Source organism: Panulirus ornatus, chromosome 42 (assembly GCF_036320965.1).
Source record: "Panulirus ornatus isolate Po-2019 chromosome 42, ASM3632096v1, whole genome shotgun sequence".
In the NCBI taxonomy this organism is placed as follows: Eukaryota; Metazoa; Arthropoda; class Malacostraca; order Decapoda; family Palinuridae; genus Panulirus; species Panulirus ornatus.
This window is the reverse complement of record NC_092265.1, coordinates 5217809-5237500: the sequence shown is the minus strand read 5'-3', so window position 1 is coordinate 5237500 and position 19692 is coordinate 5217809. Positions and strand designations below refer to the sequence as shown.

The window sequence follows — 19692 nt, the reverse complement described above, 5'->3', positions numbered from 1 at the left end:
AGAGGGAGTCATGGAGGCAGGAGGCCAAAAGGGGGGAGGGGAACAAAGAGGAAATCTCTGTTGGATGACCCGAAGGCCAGTGAAAAGTTGGGAGACGACATTAAGAGAAAGGTTGAGGTATGTGGTTGGTGAGTTGCACGACGCTGGCAGGGCACGTCGCCAAATATGATATGATACATATACATACGTAGAGATGCTTTACACGCCGGATATCACAGTAAGACGTCATGATGTTACACTTGTACTGCCGTAGTGACACACACACACACACACACACACACACGCACACACACTCACACACACACTCACACACACAAACAGACCGAGTCAGCACCGCCCCATCCTGGGTCGGGAACGTTTCGGTTCGAATCCTGGGCGTGGTAGTCGGACCACAGCCCAACTAAGTGTTCACCTTTCCCTCCGATCTGGTGGATGATTAGATACCTTGTTTAGGCGTGTGTATGTGTGTGTGTGTGTGTGTGTGTGTGTGTGTGTGTGTGTGTGTGTGTGTGTGTGTGTGTGTGCGCGCGCATAAGCGTAAAGACATGGTACATATATATACACAAGATTAAGAAATGGGCCAGCACAAGTGTAAAGCTCTCCCCTTGTAACACACAAAGAGCAGTCACAGATTTAACACACACACACACACACACACACACACACACACACACACACACACACACACACACACGCACACACACATTTATACCTACGCGCCCCCTTCATCCACAGGACGACACAAAGACTTGTCTAGACTGGTGAAATGACACACCCACTCCGCCCTGGTGAACTCCGCGCTCACCAGGGGCTTTGGCCGGCACGTGACTGCGAGTATTATCATACTCGTTAAGTAACGAACACGAGTATTGTACGTATTCTCCCCTCGTTAGCGAGTTGTACACACGTACGGTAACGCATTCTTCCCTTTCCCCTTCCGTTGCTGATTGTTTCTTGGGGATTATTTTGTGTTTTCCCCACATTTCTCCGTCGTTTGCATGAGGCGAGCAGGCGTGGAGACCCCCACCGTGGCCTGAATGTTCAGAGGCATGTCGTGGTCCGGGACATCGTGCGCAGGGACTGAAGCAGCGACTCAGCTGTCCTCATTCATGCCACTCTTTCCTCATGCCGCTGAGGTGGTGGGGAGCCGATGTCGGTGATGGTGAACGGTTGTCATGGTTGGAGAAGTGTTGGTGTTGGTGTACTGGTAGTGGCCGATTGAGTCGGTGGTTCGAGTGGTGGTGGATGTGGTTGGCGATGTGGTGGTGGTGGTGGTCGTGAGGGTAGGTGTGGTTGATGATGTGGTGGTTGTGGTGGTGGGTGTGGGTAGGTTTGTGGTGGTGGTGGTGGTAGGTGTGGCTGTGGTGGTGATGGGTGTGGTTGGGAACGTGTTGTTGGGTGGCGGGTGATGGTGTGGGTTGATTGTGGTGGTGATGGTTGGTGTTCTGGTGGACTGTGGTAGTGGTGGTGGCGGTGGTGGAGGAGGTAGTTGTGGTTGTAGTCTTAATAACGTTCGTATCCCCCCTTGGGCACGGCGATGTGACCCTCGGGCGTGATGACCTGGTCTGTATGAGTTGACCTCTTGACCTTCGAGAGTCGGGGTCAAAAGCCAGGCCGTTACACCGGTTGTGTACAAGGAGGGGGGGGGGGGGGGTAGGAGTTGTTGTTGTGTGAGTGTGTCAGGTCGACGTGCTCCTGAGGGTGTGAGTGGGCACCATATCCACAACCCTCCCTCGTCAGGAAGGTCGTGTTGTAGGTCAGATGACGACGACCAGATCAATGGTAACCAGTGGTTGTATCGACCAGGCTCTGACCCAGGCCTGCCACCGCGCCCTACCTCCTCCCTTCACTAAGCCCACCGCCTTACTCCCACTGCACTGTATATTCATACATATTCGCCGTTTCTTGCGTTAGCGGGGTAGCGTTAAGAACAGAGGACTGAGCCTTGGAAGGAATATCTTCACTTGGCCCCCTTCTCTGTTCCTCTTTTTGTAAAAGGAAAAAAAAGAGGGGAGGATTTCCAGCCCCTCCGCTCCCTCCCCTTTTAGTCGCCTCATCATTTAATTTGACCTTTTCTTATTATGCAAAACAAAAGTTGGACTTCTTCGGCTTTCGGGTTCCGCGATCACCCTCATTTTCTTCGTTCATACATCCCTTCCTCATTATTGCGGACTGTCCTTGACGAGGGTCTGAAGCTTTGGCCAGGTGTCGAAGTCCCCACGGGGCTCCCCTCCCATCTCTTGTTTCCTCCAGCTGAGCCGACGTAACGAGAACTTTATTTCTGGTCTTATCGGTTGGTCATCCTCCCCTGGTACTTGAAGGTCAGGAACGTAATTTCCAGTGGCGGTAGCACTGGGAAGACCAGACCTTTAATCGTCAGCAGTGGGACAAAAAGACCAGGTTCCTTGTTTTTTCTCAGTGGTGGCGATGTCGGGTGGGCCAAGGATGTTGATGGTGACGATATATATATATATATATATATATATATATATATATATATATATATATACATATATGTGTGTGTGTGTGTGTGTGTGTGTGTGTGTGTGTGTGTGTGTGTGTGTGTAGGGCTGTTACTATAAAGTTGGACTGTCAGTTTGTTAATGACGCAAGTCATATGGCAGACCCTCAGTGTCTTGGTGTGGTGGTGATGGTGATATTTAAAGGACAAACCTTTAATTTTTTTTTCTTACCGTTAGTGCCATACTTAAAGGCCAGACCCTTAGTCTTTTTTTAATGTAGCGATGTTTTAAAGGTCGCATCTTTAAGATTTCAATGGCGGTAGCATTTTAAAAGGCCATATCCTTAAAAGTCACATTTTAGGATACTTTAAGGCCGCAGTCTTGATGCATATCGAAGCATTACTTAAAGTAATACTTTAAAAAGAAAAACATAAGATACACATCAACTCCGAGAATGGTATCTTCAGCAACCTCCGACTGAAAATTGAATACGTTTTCGTTCGTCTCCTGTGATTGTGTAATTACCTTTCGTACGGTCCAGGAGGGGGAGGTGTCCCACCACCCGTGCGACGTCATCCCGTGAACTCCCTCAAATGCCACAGCTTTTGAGACTCGTGTACGCTTCCCACAATCACAATCTCATCACAGCTTATTCCGTTCAGTTTCTGTTCTTGTAAAAGGACTTCTGTTCATTTCTCTTTTCTCCCAACAAATGTCTAGTGTGATTTCATGTCACGGCGTCTTGCTGGTGTATCGTAGCAGTTTTTCGAAGTACTCTCTCCTGTCTGCGCCATCGGGGGGAGTTTGGAAACTTGAAAGCTGTGATTAGGCCACCCCTTGGTCCTCTCTCTTCCGTGGTGCGCAGGTTTAAGGCACTCAAGCCCTTCCCTTGTTAAGCTCAACTCTCTTAACTCAGGGAACATCTTCGTTTCTCTCTCTCTCTCTCTCTCTCTCTCTCTCTCTCTCTCTCTCTCTCTCTCTCTCTCTCTCTCTCTCTCTCTCTCTCTCTCTCTGGTGAACGCTACGCGCCAGTCCTGCTTCTCAGAGTGGCGTCCGATTGGTTGGTTGGTTATATTCCAGAACAACTTTAGTTCGGGCCTTCGACTTGTCAGGGGTCATCAAGGCCGTATATCGAGTTATAACAACCAGTTCATCGAATCTTGAACACATCGTATACTCGGACCTTGAGTTCGGTATGGTGAGATGTGTTATACATCAAACACGTTGAATCAGTGGCGACTAGGCTTTTCTGCTTGGGAGTAAATGTTTGTACACTGGTATTATGGTTTGCTTGATTTTGCAATTATTCACAGTAATTACCCATAAATTTTGACATATATTTACTTATAGAGACATTGTACTCTTTAGCGATTGCGTGTATGTAAATGTAACTAAAAGACTGCACTAACTTCAATTCATTCACTCTAAGCCAGTGCATATAGTAGCTAGATTTTTAGATTACTTCCTTCTTTGGCAGCTTGAAGCTGTATTAGATCTGTTAATTCCTCCTAATCATGAACTTTGAGGTGAATTTGAGCATTGCGTGTCAGAATGAAGGAGTTTCCGTTGTAAGGACTTCCATTTTCTGTGCGGATCGAAAGCGTTACGTAGAAAATTGTGGACCTGGCTGTTTGGGAAGGTATCCTAATGTATTGTATATGACACTAAAGTACACATAAACTGAAGTTTATACCTCGTATTTAGTAAATATCAATTTCTCAAGTGTTTAACCGATTGCGCCTTAATATTAAAAACTGTCTAACCTATTTATCAACTTGTAAGATCATACTTTCACGATACCTGTTGACACAAACCAGACGTAAGGACATCCATATATCTGACATTATATCGAAACTTTAGCTGTCAATATTCTTAAAAAGAATTAGTCTTGGTCAGAAGAGAGATGATGATATTAAACATTGACATTTTCTTATCAAAGCTGATGAGGTTTGGGAATATGTCGATAAGAAAATAATGACAAATATATACTGTGAAGTCGATAGTATATATTATATTCGTGTGTGTGGCATGTGGGTGGGTATAGTGACATATGCAAATGACTGGTGGATGACTGACGTCGGCCTTAATACGCAAACCCTGTTTCATAACTCCAGTTGAACCTGAACGTAACGCTACAGATTGCAAGCTTGTGCAGGTGACCACCAAGTGTTAAATACGATCACTGAATACGTGTAATATTTTTCTCTAGGAGCAGGGTACTTAGTCATTGTCAGGCACGGCTCTGTCGTGGGTTCAGTTGGGTTATTCGTTCTGTGCCGTACATCTGCTTTCTCCACACGTAGGTTTGATTGAAGGTGAGATTAATACAGGACTTGATTTTACTACACAGTGGAAATAAGCGAGTGATATACTCCACGTAGTGTGTTGGACCACCAGGCTCGAACGCAGTTTACAAGGTGTGGGTGGAGGAATGTCATGTACGGCATCACGAATTATTTTCTACCTGGTCGAAAGTTTGCCCCACAGATCTCATAACATTGTTGGTTCTCCAGGGACGCTTTGATACACACCTCTGTTGGTTTCGTGTCCTTACTCATCAACACTCATAGAGGCTTACCCTATACTCCCTTCCGTCAGTCTTACCCTCATCATCCTCCCCTTCCTCCATCAGTCTTACCCTTTACTCCCATATGTCTTACCCTATACGCCTTCCTTCTACATCAGTCTTACCCCTTTACTTCCTTCCATCAGAATTATCCTCAACGCCCTCCCCCTCCTCCATCTTTCTTACCCTTTACTCCCTTCCATCTTTCGTATGCTCAACCCCTCCCTCCCTCCTGCCATCTGACTTGCCTTCTTCCCCCATCTCTCAGTTTTCTCTCTAATCCCTTCATTCCTCACGAGGTTATGTTGAAGTTTTCCCCGTACAATCTCCTCTTCAACATGTTCTCTTGTAACCTCCATCTCTCATTATGTATAAGTATTATTTTCCACTTCCTCTTGTCCTCTACCGACTTCCGAAATACCACGTACGAAGACCTGCCTGCTAGTTCATACTCCTTAAGGAGTAGTTTCGGGTTTATCCTGTCGTGTCCTGGTGACTTACCAGTGTATTAACCTGTCTCGGTTCATTCTCCAACATCCTACGCTGAACATTTGGCTCATGACTAAACCGCCGATGGTTCGGACTTCATGACGTGGTGGTGGTGGTTCTCCTCCATGATTGCCTTCCACAAACACAGGTTTCAAAAGAGGTGTTCAGAATTACAGCGGCTTCTCGCTCGTTATGTGTTAGTGAGACGTCATCCTTGTCTGTGTTCATACATCCACGCTCACTTTCCGCTTCTCACAAAAGTGTTTTGGCCTGATCGTTTAAGAGCTGATGAATTGTGCCTCATATTTCTAGTTTTTGCCTTCGTACGTGTTTCGTGGGGCTCCGTTTTCTGTTAAACGCACTCGGTAAACCGACCTGACCGGGAGTAATTCGTACACAACTCATGCTGCCAGTTATCATATCCATACGAACCGCCGTCCCTCTTACAAACCTGTGCCGTGGCTTCTTCTGACTGCATCACATTCCATTCACAGCACGTCACCCCCCGTATACAACATCGTTCCATTTCTCTTTTTTTTTTTCTCCCCATGCACAACTCTCACCCTGCTGAATGTTCAAGCTTTCCCTCCGGTACCTCAAAACTTCCTTCACTCCATCCTTCTCGGTCATTCCCCTTCCCTCTCCCTCCCTCCACTTACTGCCACTTAGAACAATTGATCTTGAGATTATTTTCTCTTCAGCTCCGGCAGTATGATTAAAGCGGAGGGAACTCTACGCATGGCTTACGTTAAGATCTGAAATTGCACAGGAATCCAAAACAATCAATTTATTTTTGGCGCGTGCTCAAACGCTCATTAATTTTATTTGTGTTTACACGGGGAGAACAGAATTTGCTCATTAATCTTTCATGATTATTATTATTTTCGCAGGTTTTAGTGTGATGGAAACAGCCAGATGTTCATCACGTTTTGCACAGTGATTATGATTCTATAATTCTTCATGTCCCTTAGAGATTTAGCTTGAAATAGCATTTGATTAATCTTATTTTGTCCTACAGTTCTCTCGGATTGTCTTAGGTATCCAGTATTATTTTGAAATCTATGTTTTGATAGCTGTCCCTCAGCTTCTTCGTATGTATATCATAATGTATGGTGGCTGCCTCTTAATGACCCATTTTAACGTATGGTTGGGTGACCATCAATGCCCCATTTCAATGTCTGGTTGGTGGCCCTTATTTAATGTTTGTTTTGTGCCCCTTAATGACCCATGATGATGTTTGGTGAATGCCTCTTAATGAACCATTTCAATGCCTGGTTGGTGACCCCCATTTAATGTCTGGTTGGTGTCCATGAGTGACCCATGTTGATGTCCCCATTTCATGACCCATTTTGATATGTGGTTGCCGCCCCTTAGCTCGAGGAGGTGAAGGAGGAGGAGGAGGAGGAGGAGGAGGAGGTGGTGGTATGTTAATGACGCGGTTACCTGGTTGTTGTTGCAGTTCCGCCAGTATCCGCAGTAACCGCACTAGCCGGGCTCCGTCTCTGGACTCACTGCCCACCGACCCGGCGCGCACCTGCAGCCGGGGTTCCACGCCGGAGCATTCGGAGGCTTCGCATAAATCCAGTGAGTACCTGCAAGAAGACCGACCGACTCTCTCTCTCTCTCTCTCTCTCGAGGAGGAGGAGGAGGGTTCTTCTTACCCTTTTTTTTTTTTGATAACTCGTATTTCATTTAGAATAAGAAATTCACTTCTGTGGAAACCCCCCTTTATCTTCCTCTCGCATCCCATTTTCTCTAGTGGGTGTATAGAGTTAGTGTAGTTTATCTCTGTAACTCGTATTTTACATAGAGTAAAAGGTCCACTTCTGTGAACCCCCTTTTTTTATACTCTCACATCCCATTTTCTCCTGTGGGTGTAGAGTGTTAGTGTAGTTTATAACTCGTATTTAACATAGAGTAAAATATCCACTTTTTATCTTAATTCTCGTCTTTTGCATAGAGAACCACTTGTGTGACCCCTTCTTTTCTCACATCCCATTTTCTCCCGTCGATATAGATTGTAGATTTAGACTAATCTTATTCCCCCATTGGATGATGGTATTGATTCGTAGAGAAATACTGAATGGGTATTATTGGAGAAGAATATTACAGTAGGGAATTAGATCCATGGGATCTCTTGTACTGGGAGACCTGCGAAACAGATTCTGTGATTGAACAGGTAACATGATAGTCATAAGGGAGGGAGATCAATACACTAGAAACCAATACAGTAATACAGTAGGGTGCTGAAAGATACATCGAAAGCGTGGCGCTATCAACAGAGTGCTGAAGTATGTTGAAGGTATGTTAGCCAGCGTAGCATACTCTGAGGACGAGAATGGAGAATGTAGTATGTGATATGTGCTCCCAAGTGCTCGATTCAAAGATAGGAGGATTCCGTAAGTTTGGGAGGGGGGGGGGGGGGGACATTCCTTGACAGCTGTATCTGACTTCAGGTAAGAGCGTGTTTAAAGTAGCATTTGTTTTCCCACGATGAGAAGAGATAACGCCCCATATGTTTGATAAGATGACACGATAACACGTGTGTCGTGTGTCATTTCGTAAATTGTTCTGACGTACGCAGTGGCTTGCGTCATCCACGGTAGACTGCTTGGTTATTGTCCGTTGTTCTTGTGTTGTGGGGTCGTGACGCCTCCCAGTCCTACCCTTCGTGACCCCCTCCATGTAATCCTTTTGCGCTACCGCTCGCAGGACGAGCACTGGGGGTGCACAGACTTGTAAACCACTGGCCATTGAAACACAAGGGATTAGCGCCACATTGCTGTGTGTTGTGGTGGGACGGCATCACTGCGGGAGCCGAGGGTTGTGAGAAGACTTGGCATCTTGCGGTCTCACCTGGCGATGTGTACGGTGATGTCTTCGTAGGGTCGAAAGATATCCTCAAAATTTTCCATCCGGAACTGCTAGCCTTCCCCGTTCGCCCAGAAGGGGGAAAATCATGCCCTCTAGTTATACGTCTGGCGTGGCACTGTTTTCCCCAACGTGTGTCGTGTGTGTGTGTGTGTGTGTGTGTGTGTGTGTGTGTGTGTGTGTGTGTGTGTGTGTGAAAAGCTAAACTTTGCATAATTATCTTTTCGCCTGGGATTTTAGGGGGGGGAGGGGAAAATTCCCAGCGACCACCGGTGGAGGAGGGAAGCCCTCAAGGGTGCCGCCAGGTCGCCTTGTCTCGCCTCTCCCCGCCCCAGGGCGGGAGGGATGGCCAGGCAAAGTTTCGAGGACGGGGGCGGCCCACGGGGCCAACCCCCAGGATATTGATCCTCTGCACCATCGGGCGTTGCCTCCTCCTCCTCCTCCGCCTCCTCCTCCTCGTGCTCCTCCTCCCTCAGGGGATTCCCGAGTTTCCTCGCCATCGGCGGACGGTCGTCCAAATTGTACCGTCGTTCTTGCAGACCTGAGCCTGTACAGCAGACCAGATCCTGTACAGCAGACCTGAGCCTGTACAGCAGACCAGAGCCTGTACAGCAGACCAGAGCCTGTACAGCAGACCAGAGCCTGTACAGCAGACCAGAGCCTGTACAGCAGACCTGAGCCTGTACAGCAGACCTGAGCCTGTACAGCAGACCAGAGCCTGTACAGCAGACCAGAGCCTGTACAGCAGACCTGAGCCTGTACAGCAGACCAGAGCCTGTACAGCAGACCAGATCCTGTACAGCAGAACAGAGCCTGTACAGCAGACCTGAGCCTGTACAGCAGACCTGAGCCTGTACAGCAGACCTGAGCCTGTAACGCATAGAGAAAATAGATGCATGATTTGACAGTACATACCAATATGTATTCATTTGTATACATGATAGAGCAGTAGTAATCTTGTGACATTGTAGGTGTCTATTCGAGCGGTTATTTCCAGTAGATTGCAGTAGATTACATCATTAACTGGAAGGTTTTATTACCATGCAACTAACTGTATGTTGTGGCAAGTTGAGTAGTGTTGTAATAAAGGAGGAGGTGCGGGTGATTAAGAGTGTTTGGATTGATCAATTTGGGGATTTTTCTTTTTTTAAAGGGCTGGAACCTGATAGTCATTGTGCCCTTTATGACGAACTGGATGTTTAAACATCCCAAAACCACTTACATAAAGTGATATATGTTCTCTCTCTCTCTCTCTCTCTCTCTCTCTCTCTCTCTCTCTCTCTCTCTCTCTCTCTCTCTATATATATATATATATATATATATATATATATATATATAATATATATATATATATAATCAGGATGTAGTTAGTTCAGTCACTGTTTGTTACTAGACAACGTGCTGTGGTGTGGGCTAGACATGACAGGCTCTGGACACACCTGGGTGTCGGTAGTGTGTGTGTGTGTGTGTGTGTGTGTGTGTGTGTGTGTGTCTTTTGCTTGTGGGTATGGTGGTTGCTGGGGAACCCCAGGCGGGGCCCTGGGCCCGTCTTTCTCTCTGCCCCAGTTCACAGTCCAGACACTGTGCGAGCCTGGCCCACGGCCGCAGGACACACACACACACACACACACACACACACACACACACCTCACTCACATTTGGAGCAGATATTCTGACAACAGTGAAGGAGCAATCAGGATGGTGCATGAAGCAGTAGCTATAGCACTCACTTCTCAGAGATGGTGAAGTACAGATAATGGAGGATTTGAATTATGGAGAGGACAGACTGGAGGAATTTGGTGATGGGGAATCATGGAGACTCATATTTGTGGAGTGTGTACAGGAAACTTTCCCATACCAGTGTGTCACTGAACTCGTTAGGACGTGAGGGACTGATTACACTGTCATTACTTGACCTTATCGTCATACATACTCACATAGGTTAGCTATTTGAGATCGCCATATATGTGACATCATCTGGACGAAGTGGTCATGTAATGCTTATGTTTTGATCGTGCGGTAAACGAGGAAGTCAAAAAGACCAGAAATGAGACAAGGCTTAAAAGAAGAGATATGATCGCGGGAAGTGCTTAAGTCTCGGCAATTTCTGCGGTGTTCTGCCCCATCTCATTATATTCCTCTCTTTGAGGGGTGGGGTCCGTAACATCAAGATGAACAAGGTGGGAGTGAGGGAGGTATTGCCGAGGATGAGTGAGTGTGGTGCAGCAGGGAAGGGGTCACTGATCACAGCAAGGCCTCCTGACATGTGAAATGAACGTGGGAGATCCGAAGGGCGGGTGGGGTGGGACACCACCGTGGGAACGACAATATTGTTGTGTCCTGGGCGGAGCGTGGGCGGCTCTGCGGTGAGGTGGGTTCTCTGAAGGCTTGTGGGACGGGCCGGGACGAGGAGGGGAGGAAGGGCGTCGGAAGGACATGAGATACAAGGTCGAGGCCGGACGGAAAGATGGGGGAGAGTGAAATGGAGTGAGATAGGTGAGGGAGAAAATGCACTGTAGGGAGGGACGCGAAGTGAAAGAGGAGAGGGTATGAAAAAGAGAGAAAGATGGGTGGGTTGTCTGGCAGATGTACGAGAAATGAGGGAGGATTTCACCGTAAGGAGTCGTGGAGAGCACCCTCCTTATCGTGGGTTACAGAGGCCTCCCGCTCCCTGCCCGAGACGTGCCCATCATCACGATGGTTGCTGCAGGAGGCGCTGCAGATGTCCGGGTTGGAACGTGAAATTATGAGATCTCGAAGTGAGGATAAACTGATAACGTGGACTTAACGTGATCAAGAGCATGACGCTGAGGAGACTCCACGTCGGCGAGTGATACACAGATGGGGCTGAGGGAGGAGGTTGGGTGGCGTCGCTTCGAAGCATTTCGCTGGATGGATGGGCGGAGAGTATCACGAAACCCCGAGAGGCGATGTGAATGGGGAACTTTATCAATTTTCAGGATGGGGTCTTGTCCAGGAGCGGATTTAAAAAGCCCATCGAAAACTAGAGTTGGTGAGGGAGTGATCAAGAGTTAAAGTCTCGTAAAACATCACTGGAGTTCGTCGTAAAAAAGAATAATTGAAGGACAACTACGAGCAAGTATATGCGTGTAGGACGGGAGGTGGGGATAGGTGCACCGTGCGATTGTGTAGAATACGTCTTGGGGTAGCAACCTGAGGCAGGAGGCGGCAGGAGGAGGACCTCGCTCTAAGTGCGGGGTCCTTGTGTGTGTTGTGGGGGGTGGGGTAACGCCTCACCCAGCCTGACGATGTTGTTTGGCCGGGGAAGTGTAAACACCGGGGATCAGGTTGCTGAAGTGGCTGGGCCCTTCATGCTCTGGGATTTAAGTGTCGGCACGGATGATACCGGGGGATTGGTCCCACACACACACACACACACACACACACACACACACACACACACACACGCACAAGAGCCACCGTAGTGCGGTTGGTTAGCGTTGCGACACACCAGTTTCACAGTCACGGGTTCGAGTCCCGGACGGTGGAATGGCAGCTGCCTCACAGCTGGTCGATGAATGGGGTACCTGTGGCATGCTGGTGTGTGTGTGTGTGTGTGTGTGTGTGTGTGTACGTAAGGTTAAGCGACGGGGGCGACACAAGTGTAATACACCGCAATTCTGTGTAAATTGTAAGTGATAATTACCCGCCCGTACCTCCCTCTAGAGACACGGGGTTGACATAGCTTCGCTTGGGGGAAACTTGGGATCCTCGTCCTGCGGTATTCTGTTGTCCCTGGTGTGTGATGAGTTCCCCATGACCATGATTACGTGAGAGAGAGAGAGAGAGAGAGAGAGAGAGAGAGAGAGAGAGAGAGAGAGAGAGAGAGAGAGAGAGAGAGAGAGAGAGAGACTTTACCAGTGGCCCGGGAACCGTGCTGGACAGCTGAGTGGGGGGATGATTCATTGGAAGAAATGCCTGGAAAGTTCCCTGCACTTGTCATGCAGAGAAACAGTGTTGTGTCTGTGTTGGTGGTTTTGTTTCGCTGCTCTTAGTGTTGCAATCTGTCTTTTTTTTCCATATATAATCTGGTTTCCCGGCTCGTTGAATGGAAGTGTTTACATACATATATATTCATATTTTCTATTCTAATATGTAGTTTGCCTGTTATGTTGGTACATGTTTACCCTTTTTTTTTCTAACGATTCACGACTCGAGAATGTGACGGTAACGCATTCTCGGGGCTTAGCGCACAGGTACGAATTCTGGTTGCGGGAGTCTGTCCACAGTCAACCCAACTGTTCATCTTCCCTTACGGCAGGATAGTAAATTTGGTACTCATATATATATATATATATATATATATATATATATATATATATATATATATTTTTTTTTTTTTTTTTTTTTTTTTATACTTTGTCGCTGTCTCCCGCGTTTGCGAGGTAGCGCAAGGAAACAGACGAAAGAAATGGCCCAACCCCCCCCCCCCCATACACATGTACATACACACGTCCAGACACGCAAATATACATACCTACACAGCTTTCCATGGTTTACCCCAGACGCTTCACATGCCTTGCTTCAATCCACTGACAGCACGTCAACCCCTGTATACCACATGACTCCAATTCACTCTATTTCTTGCCCTCCTTTCACCCTCCTGCATGTTCAGGCCCCGATCACACAAAATCTTTTTCACTCCATCTTTCCACCTCCAATTTGGTCTCCCTCTTCTCCTCGTTCCCTCCACCTCCGACACATATATCCTCTTGGTCAATCTCTCCTCACTCATTCTCTCCATGTGCCCAAACCATTTCAAAACACCCTCTTCTGCTCTCTCGACCACGCTCTTTTTATTTCCACACATCTCTCTTACCCTTACGTTACTTACTCGATCAAACCACCTCACACCACACATTGTCCTCAAACATCTCATATATATATATATATATATATATATATATATATATATATATATATATATATATATATATATATATGAGAAAAAATTACTTTCTTTGACATGTGACCTGCAAGTGTGTAACACCCACCCCCCCAGTGACCTGTCGTCTTTGGGATTGTATCCTCCTCTGACCTGTTGTGACCTGGGAGACTGCAACCCCACTCCCCCGTATGACCTGTGATATGTACGTGTAATCTCATGTAACCTGTGAGATTACAAGATCCCCTCGAACCTATTACCTGTTACAGACCCCCCCCCCCCTAACTCCCACTGAACTATGACCTGTAAAGACTCCTCTGACCGAGAGACTGTGACCTCCTGTGACTGTAGATGCTTCGACTCCCGTCAGAACCCTTTGGAGTGACGTGTGTGACTCATCAACACCCCCTCCCCCCATTCTCATGACCTGCGAGTTGTGTGTTCCTATAACTCCACGGGAGGTTGGTGACCTCTGGGACCATATCCCCCTTCTTTGACCCCTGACCAGAAGTTTGGGATTGAGAAAAGTTACTGCGAAGATGGTAGGCCCAAGTGGTGTGTGTGTGTGTGTGTGTGTGTGTGTGTGTGTGTGTGTGTGTGTGTATGTGTGTGTGTGTGTGTGTGTGTGTAACCCTGTCTGTTATCCTATCTGATATGCTTATCATATGTTAAACCTTCCCTCTTCGTCCGGTAATCATCCCGAGAACCTGTTCATGACATAGCCCGATCCCTCCTCCCTTTGACCTACGTACGTATGATATATATATCATCTCTAAAAGCTCTCCCGTACGTATATCATTCTAAACCTCCTCTTCCCTACGCTTGACTCGCCTTTATACAGTCGGCAATCCCAGCGTTTAATTCGTATTTGATTTCTGTTCCTTTGAGTTGGTCGAGCCCCCTGCTTCCGCGAGAACACGTAGATGATTAGTCAGGTATATTTCTTGTCTCAAGTACGTCCCTCATCCACTCGATTGTCGTATCCTCCAGGGGAGGAACAGCGGAGGGATCGTGAGTGGTCCGGGGGCATTATTTACGTCTTGGCGTCCCGAACTCAACCACAAGCGGCTGGGGGCCGCGGCGTTATTTATGTCTTGGCAACTCGAAGAAAATGGGTGTGTTTCCCTCTGTCAGAATTTAGAATTTTTCTATTCGTTTCGGGGGGGACTTGTGTATTAGTCTCATGGATGGTGGGTAACGTGACACTAAAGATGATGTTGTTAGTTAGAGTTACGGACATTCATCCCAAGCGACGAGAGGACGAACGTAAGAATCATAGAGAAAACGAAATACTGGGGGAAGCAGAAAACAGGTGGTCTGGCCACCTAGCGGGAGGCGACGACGCTAACTCATAATGAATTATTTAAGAATCACATAATAGCGGTGCTATCTATCTATCTATCTATCTATCTATCTATCTATCTATCTATATATATATATATATATATATATATATATATATATATATATATATATATATATACGCGAGCGTGTTGGCAACACGAAAAGTAACAAGCGGTTCCCATCTGTAAGGCTTGAGAACTCGAACTACACAACAGAGGTGATTATTCCGTCATCGTAATTAGTTATTGTAATGGGTGGATGATTTTGATAATTGTAACTGGGTACACAAACGGGTGGATTGTTCTGTCATGTGGCTAGGATAGTAATGGCTAGACTACCCAGTGTCGGCAGCTCGTTACGTTAACGAGTGACTTACACCATTTTGGCAGTTACTGTAACCTGCAGATTCTGTAGAGTACAGGGTGGATCCTTGTATCTTGAGAGCCGGCTACAGTCAGGGACGGACTGCCCCGTTTTACCGAAGCGGATACAGTACCACCGACTGGTACTGTATCCGCTCCTCTTGTAATTACAGTTTTCAGTTCTGATAAACGGGTTTCATATAATTACTGAGGAGGTCGGTTGGCGAGTAATTCAACCGTTGGGCGAGATTCATGCCGGCGAGGGAGTAAAGAAATATATCATAAATTGTCGTAATTAAGAAGAGAAAGTAGAAGGAAGGAAATGATTACACACATAACTTCGTAGAGGAAAGTTTCGGAGGGGAGAATATATATATATATATATATATATATATATATATATATATATATATATATATATATATATATATATATATATATATATTCTCTTGTACTCGTTTGTTTATTTCCCAAGTGAGCGAGTTAGCGTCTGGAACAGGTGACAGCCTTCGAGGAAAAAAGATCCACATATGCCTCTCTTCTTTGTACCTTCTTTCAGTGTAATACAGGAGGGAAGGATTTCCTGCCCTCCCCCCCGCTCCCGTCTCCCTTACTCGCCTCCATCCAAACGTTGGAGATACGGGGGCAGTAGTCTTTCTCCACAATCTCCAGCGATGACATGTATGTATATATATATATATATATATATATATATATATATATATATATATATATATATATATTTGTGTGTGTGTGTGTGTGTGTGTGTGTGTGTGTGTGTTAGATAACGCCCCGAAGCAACTGCGCATAATTGCGGAACTAGTTAGCGAGTATTTTGCACGTACCGCCCCTGCTTGAGGCCGAGGTGTACTTACTTGCGGGGGAGGGACGGGGGGTGACGTGTGGCCCTGGGTGAGGCGGGCGGCTGCGGAGGGGGCGCGCTCCCCTCCTTCATGAGGTTTGGGGATGTGGGGAGGGAATGAGAGAGAGAGAGAGAGAGAGAGAGAGAGAGAGAGAGAGAGAGAGAGAGAGAGAGAGAGAGAGAGAGAGCAGCCAAGACCTTCCATGACCGCCACCACACCACTCCCACCGCCACCACACCACCACACCACCACCACCACCATAGCTACGCCTATCTCCACTCTGTGTCTTGCCTACCCCCAGGTTCTCCGTTTTGCTCTGCTGTTGCGTGACGTGGGGCTGATCATCGAAACTGGCCATTCGCTCCAGGTGACTCACTGAGTTGTGGTGGTGAGGTCATTGCAGTGGGAGAGAGTGAGGGTGACTCCCACTGAGTGAGGACCATTATAGCAGGGTATCAGGTCGCTCATGGTGTATTGTGGATGAGCCACGAGAGCTTGGGGATCAGGTGTGTGTGTGTGTGTGTGTGTGTGTGTGTGTGTGTAAGGGTAGATTTCTCAAGTAGATACCGTGGGAGAATGAGGGTAGATTATTCAACAGGTATCATTGGAAAGTGGGGTAGATTTCTCAGGTAGAGACCATGGGGGAGTGAGGGTAAATTATTTAACAGGTATCATGGGAAAGTGGGGTAGATTTCTCAGGTAGAGACCATGGGGGAGTGAGGGTAGATTATTCAACAGGTATCATGAGAAAGTGGGGTAGATTTCTCAGGTAGATACCAGTTGCCACAGAATTATGATGTGTCAGAAAAGTTTTATGTAGAACTTCTGCATCGCAAGCTGTCGTTTAGTGCCGAATGCAGCCTTATGTGTACAGTATACAGCATACAATGTACAGTATACAGTATGCAATATACAGTATACAGCATACAGTGTACAGTATACAACATACAGTGTACAGTATACAGCATACAGTGTCCAGTATACAACATACAGTGTACAGTATACAACATACAGTGTACAGTATACAACATACAGTGTACAGTATACAACATACAGTGTACAGTATACAGCATACAGTGTACAGTATACAACATACAGTGTACAGTATACAGCGTCCAGTATACAACATACAGTGTACAGTATACAACATACAGTGTACAGTATACAACATACAGTGTACAGTATACAACATACAGTGTACAGAATACAACATACAGTATATAAAGAGAGAAGTAATTTTCTGCCACCGTGATCAGAATTGCTGCTGCATTTAGTAAGAGAAATTCCCGGTCGGTTTTCTGGTAAGAAACACGTGCCTCCAGGAGAGGCAGGGAAGATGGTTCCTGGTAGTGTAGGAAGGACTCATCCTGATAACACACACACACACACACACACACACACACACAGACACAGACACACACACACATAGACAAACAGACACACACAGACACAGACACACACACACACACACAATCACAGACACACACACATAGTATTATTATTATTATCATTATTATTATTATCATTACTATTATCATAATTATTATTATTATTATCATTATTATATTAGTAGTAATAGTAGCAGGATTTTCATTATAATTGATTTTTATACGTAATTGATTAAACGTTTTTCCTTTTGATGAAAGGGGAATCTTTGCTTAAAGTGAGCCACATTCCAGCGAGGAAGATGCTGTAAAGTTAGCCTTTAAAGGGCAGGGTTCAGGGAGAAGGTGCGAACTACGCGTACATGTGTCGCAGCGGCGAAGGAACGGACGCCAAGGACATGCGTTCCATGCCCAGCGGAGAACTGGCCTCCTGTGGGTTTATACAACTGACGCATGTATTGTGCATTCGCCATGACCGGGCCGTCGTCTTCCGGTGACCCCCGAGTGTTCCTGGATCCCGTCCAGTAGGCCTTGGTGCACCTATACATACTTCCCCCTTAGTCTTAGCGAACAAAAGCCAAGCCTCAGTGCGGAGAAAGTCCTCGCCTGTTTCAACTTCTGCTTCGTCCCTCGTCGATTACTGTCCTCGGGGGTCTAACATATAGTCACTCTAACAGGCCCCCAAACGGCCGTGCTGCTCCTGCAGAAGGTGTGAAAGGCTCAGTTGCAGAGCAGCTCAGGCGGGGCGAAACATTTTTGCCTGGTGATGGACGCAGACGTGGACGGGGAAAATCGAGACGACGCGACAAAGCAGAGCCGAACCTGTAACTAGACCCGGGATTCGACTCTTTGTTGATCCCGATAAAGAGCCTGTTTCGTGAGGCCGGTCCAACATTGAACCTCCTGGAAAGTGGTTGGTTTAATCAGTCCAGGGGCGAGGAATGGTGTTAGATTCCTCTGGAAATGGGTAGTTATTGAGTCGCGGATTTCACGCGACCAATCAGGATTGATCTTTAGTGGTTTTAGAGGGTTTAATTAAGGTTCAATGGCCAAGGTATACGATGACAAAGACTTGAAATGATAGTGTAGATGTAGGGCTTATATCGGAGGGCAAGGTGGAGGTATGCATTTAAGCCTACAGGGGGTTTAATTACGTCGACATGGGAGGGTGACAGAAAGGGGGGGGGGCAAAGTTGGGTGGGACACCCCCAAGTTCCTTGCCCCTTTGGAAGACAAGGAGGAACTGCTTTAATGGCATTGGTTTGATGTACGTATCGCTGGGCAACGTAGGATACACACACACACACACACACACACACACACACACATGCACACTGAGTACACTCGGTAATGTACATGATAACGCTCTGAATCTACTGATGGTGGTAGTACAAAGGAAGGACAGCGTACATCACATATGTGGCGCACAGTACATAGAATGGACTGGCACGGGTGGTAATACAAGACGGAGTCAGGGGTACGTCAGACGTAAGTCGTATGATTCACGGGGGACACACACTGTGACATTACAGTTACATATGGTACGTGACGCAGGGTACAGCTCAGGGCAGAGCGAGCTTTGGATACAGTAGCTGGAGAACATCCTCTTTATCGTCGATGTCGATAAAGAGATCGCCAAGGTCTCTATCACCAGGTTCTGATCAGGCTGGAAAGCACGGACTTTTTTCTTCGGACACTCAGGGACGTAGCGTCCAAGTGTGTGAGTATCATCTAATGCAGAGCGGAGCCGATGCTTGGATTGCACGGGGTTATTAGTTTACTGTCACTCGCCAAGTCTTCCTGTAACAGGTTTCGAGTATTTATTCTGGAAACCCGATTGGTGGACGACCATATAGGACGTACGAGGTAGTTGGTCGTTGAGGAAGCCTTGGGGAGGGGGTTTTAAGTACCACTCTTGGGGAAATGAGGTAGCCCGTCTTGGAGTCAGGAATCCCGTACGGACAGTGAGGGATGAAGGAGTGGGTAGACCCGTCTACATCATGGCAACCGCTGAGGACCCTGTGGGAAAGTGGTCCTCGTCCAGGATGTGGTGATTGCCCCAGACCATTCAAGGGAAATATTTCGGTGTATTCACGAGACGTGGACTATCATCGGACCCGGTCTTAGAGAGAGAGAGAGAGAGAGAGAGAGAGAGAGAGAGAGAGAGAGAGAGAGAGAGAGAGAGAGAGAGAGAGAGAACAGGGGAGTTTGGGAAATGGAGGGTACGTTAAGGAGACTAGGGATTACGGAAGACCCTTTTGTAAAGTAGGGGGTACGATCGAGAGAGAGAGAGAGAGAGAGAGAGAGAGAGAAGCAACAGAATGCTTTGCAGTGTCGCAAGCAATAACCCTTCTCCTTTTTAACCAGAAAACACAGTTTGTCCGGCGAGGTTAACCAGAGTAATGGGCCGGAGGCACTGGTTTAACTGTGTCGGATGGCCCCCT

At 46.9% G+C, this 19692-nt stretch overlaps 1 protein-coding gene across 6 annotated transcripts in view; it reads left to right on the top strand.

Moving 5' to 3' along the window:
* The window catches only part of LOC139761857 (uncharacterized), a 557099-nt gene that overhangs the window by 114666 nt on the left and 422741 nt on the right, over positions 1–19692 (top strand). For 5 of the 6 annotated variants that reach the window (XM_071686401.1, XM_071686397.1, XM_071686399.1 and 2 more), the window contains exon 3: positions 6977–7101. In XM_071686401.1, the coding sequence (XP_071542502.1) occupies positions 6977–7101 (125 nt within the window). Of the gene's footprint in view, positions 1–6976; positions 7103–19692 lie in introns of all 6 variants that reach the window. The other variant, XM_071686400.1, reaches the window with a different exon arrangement.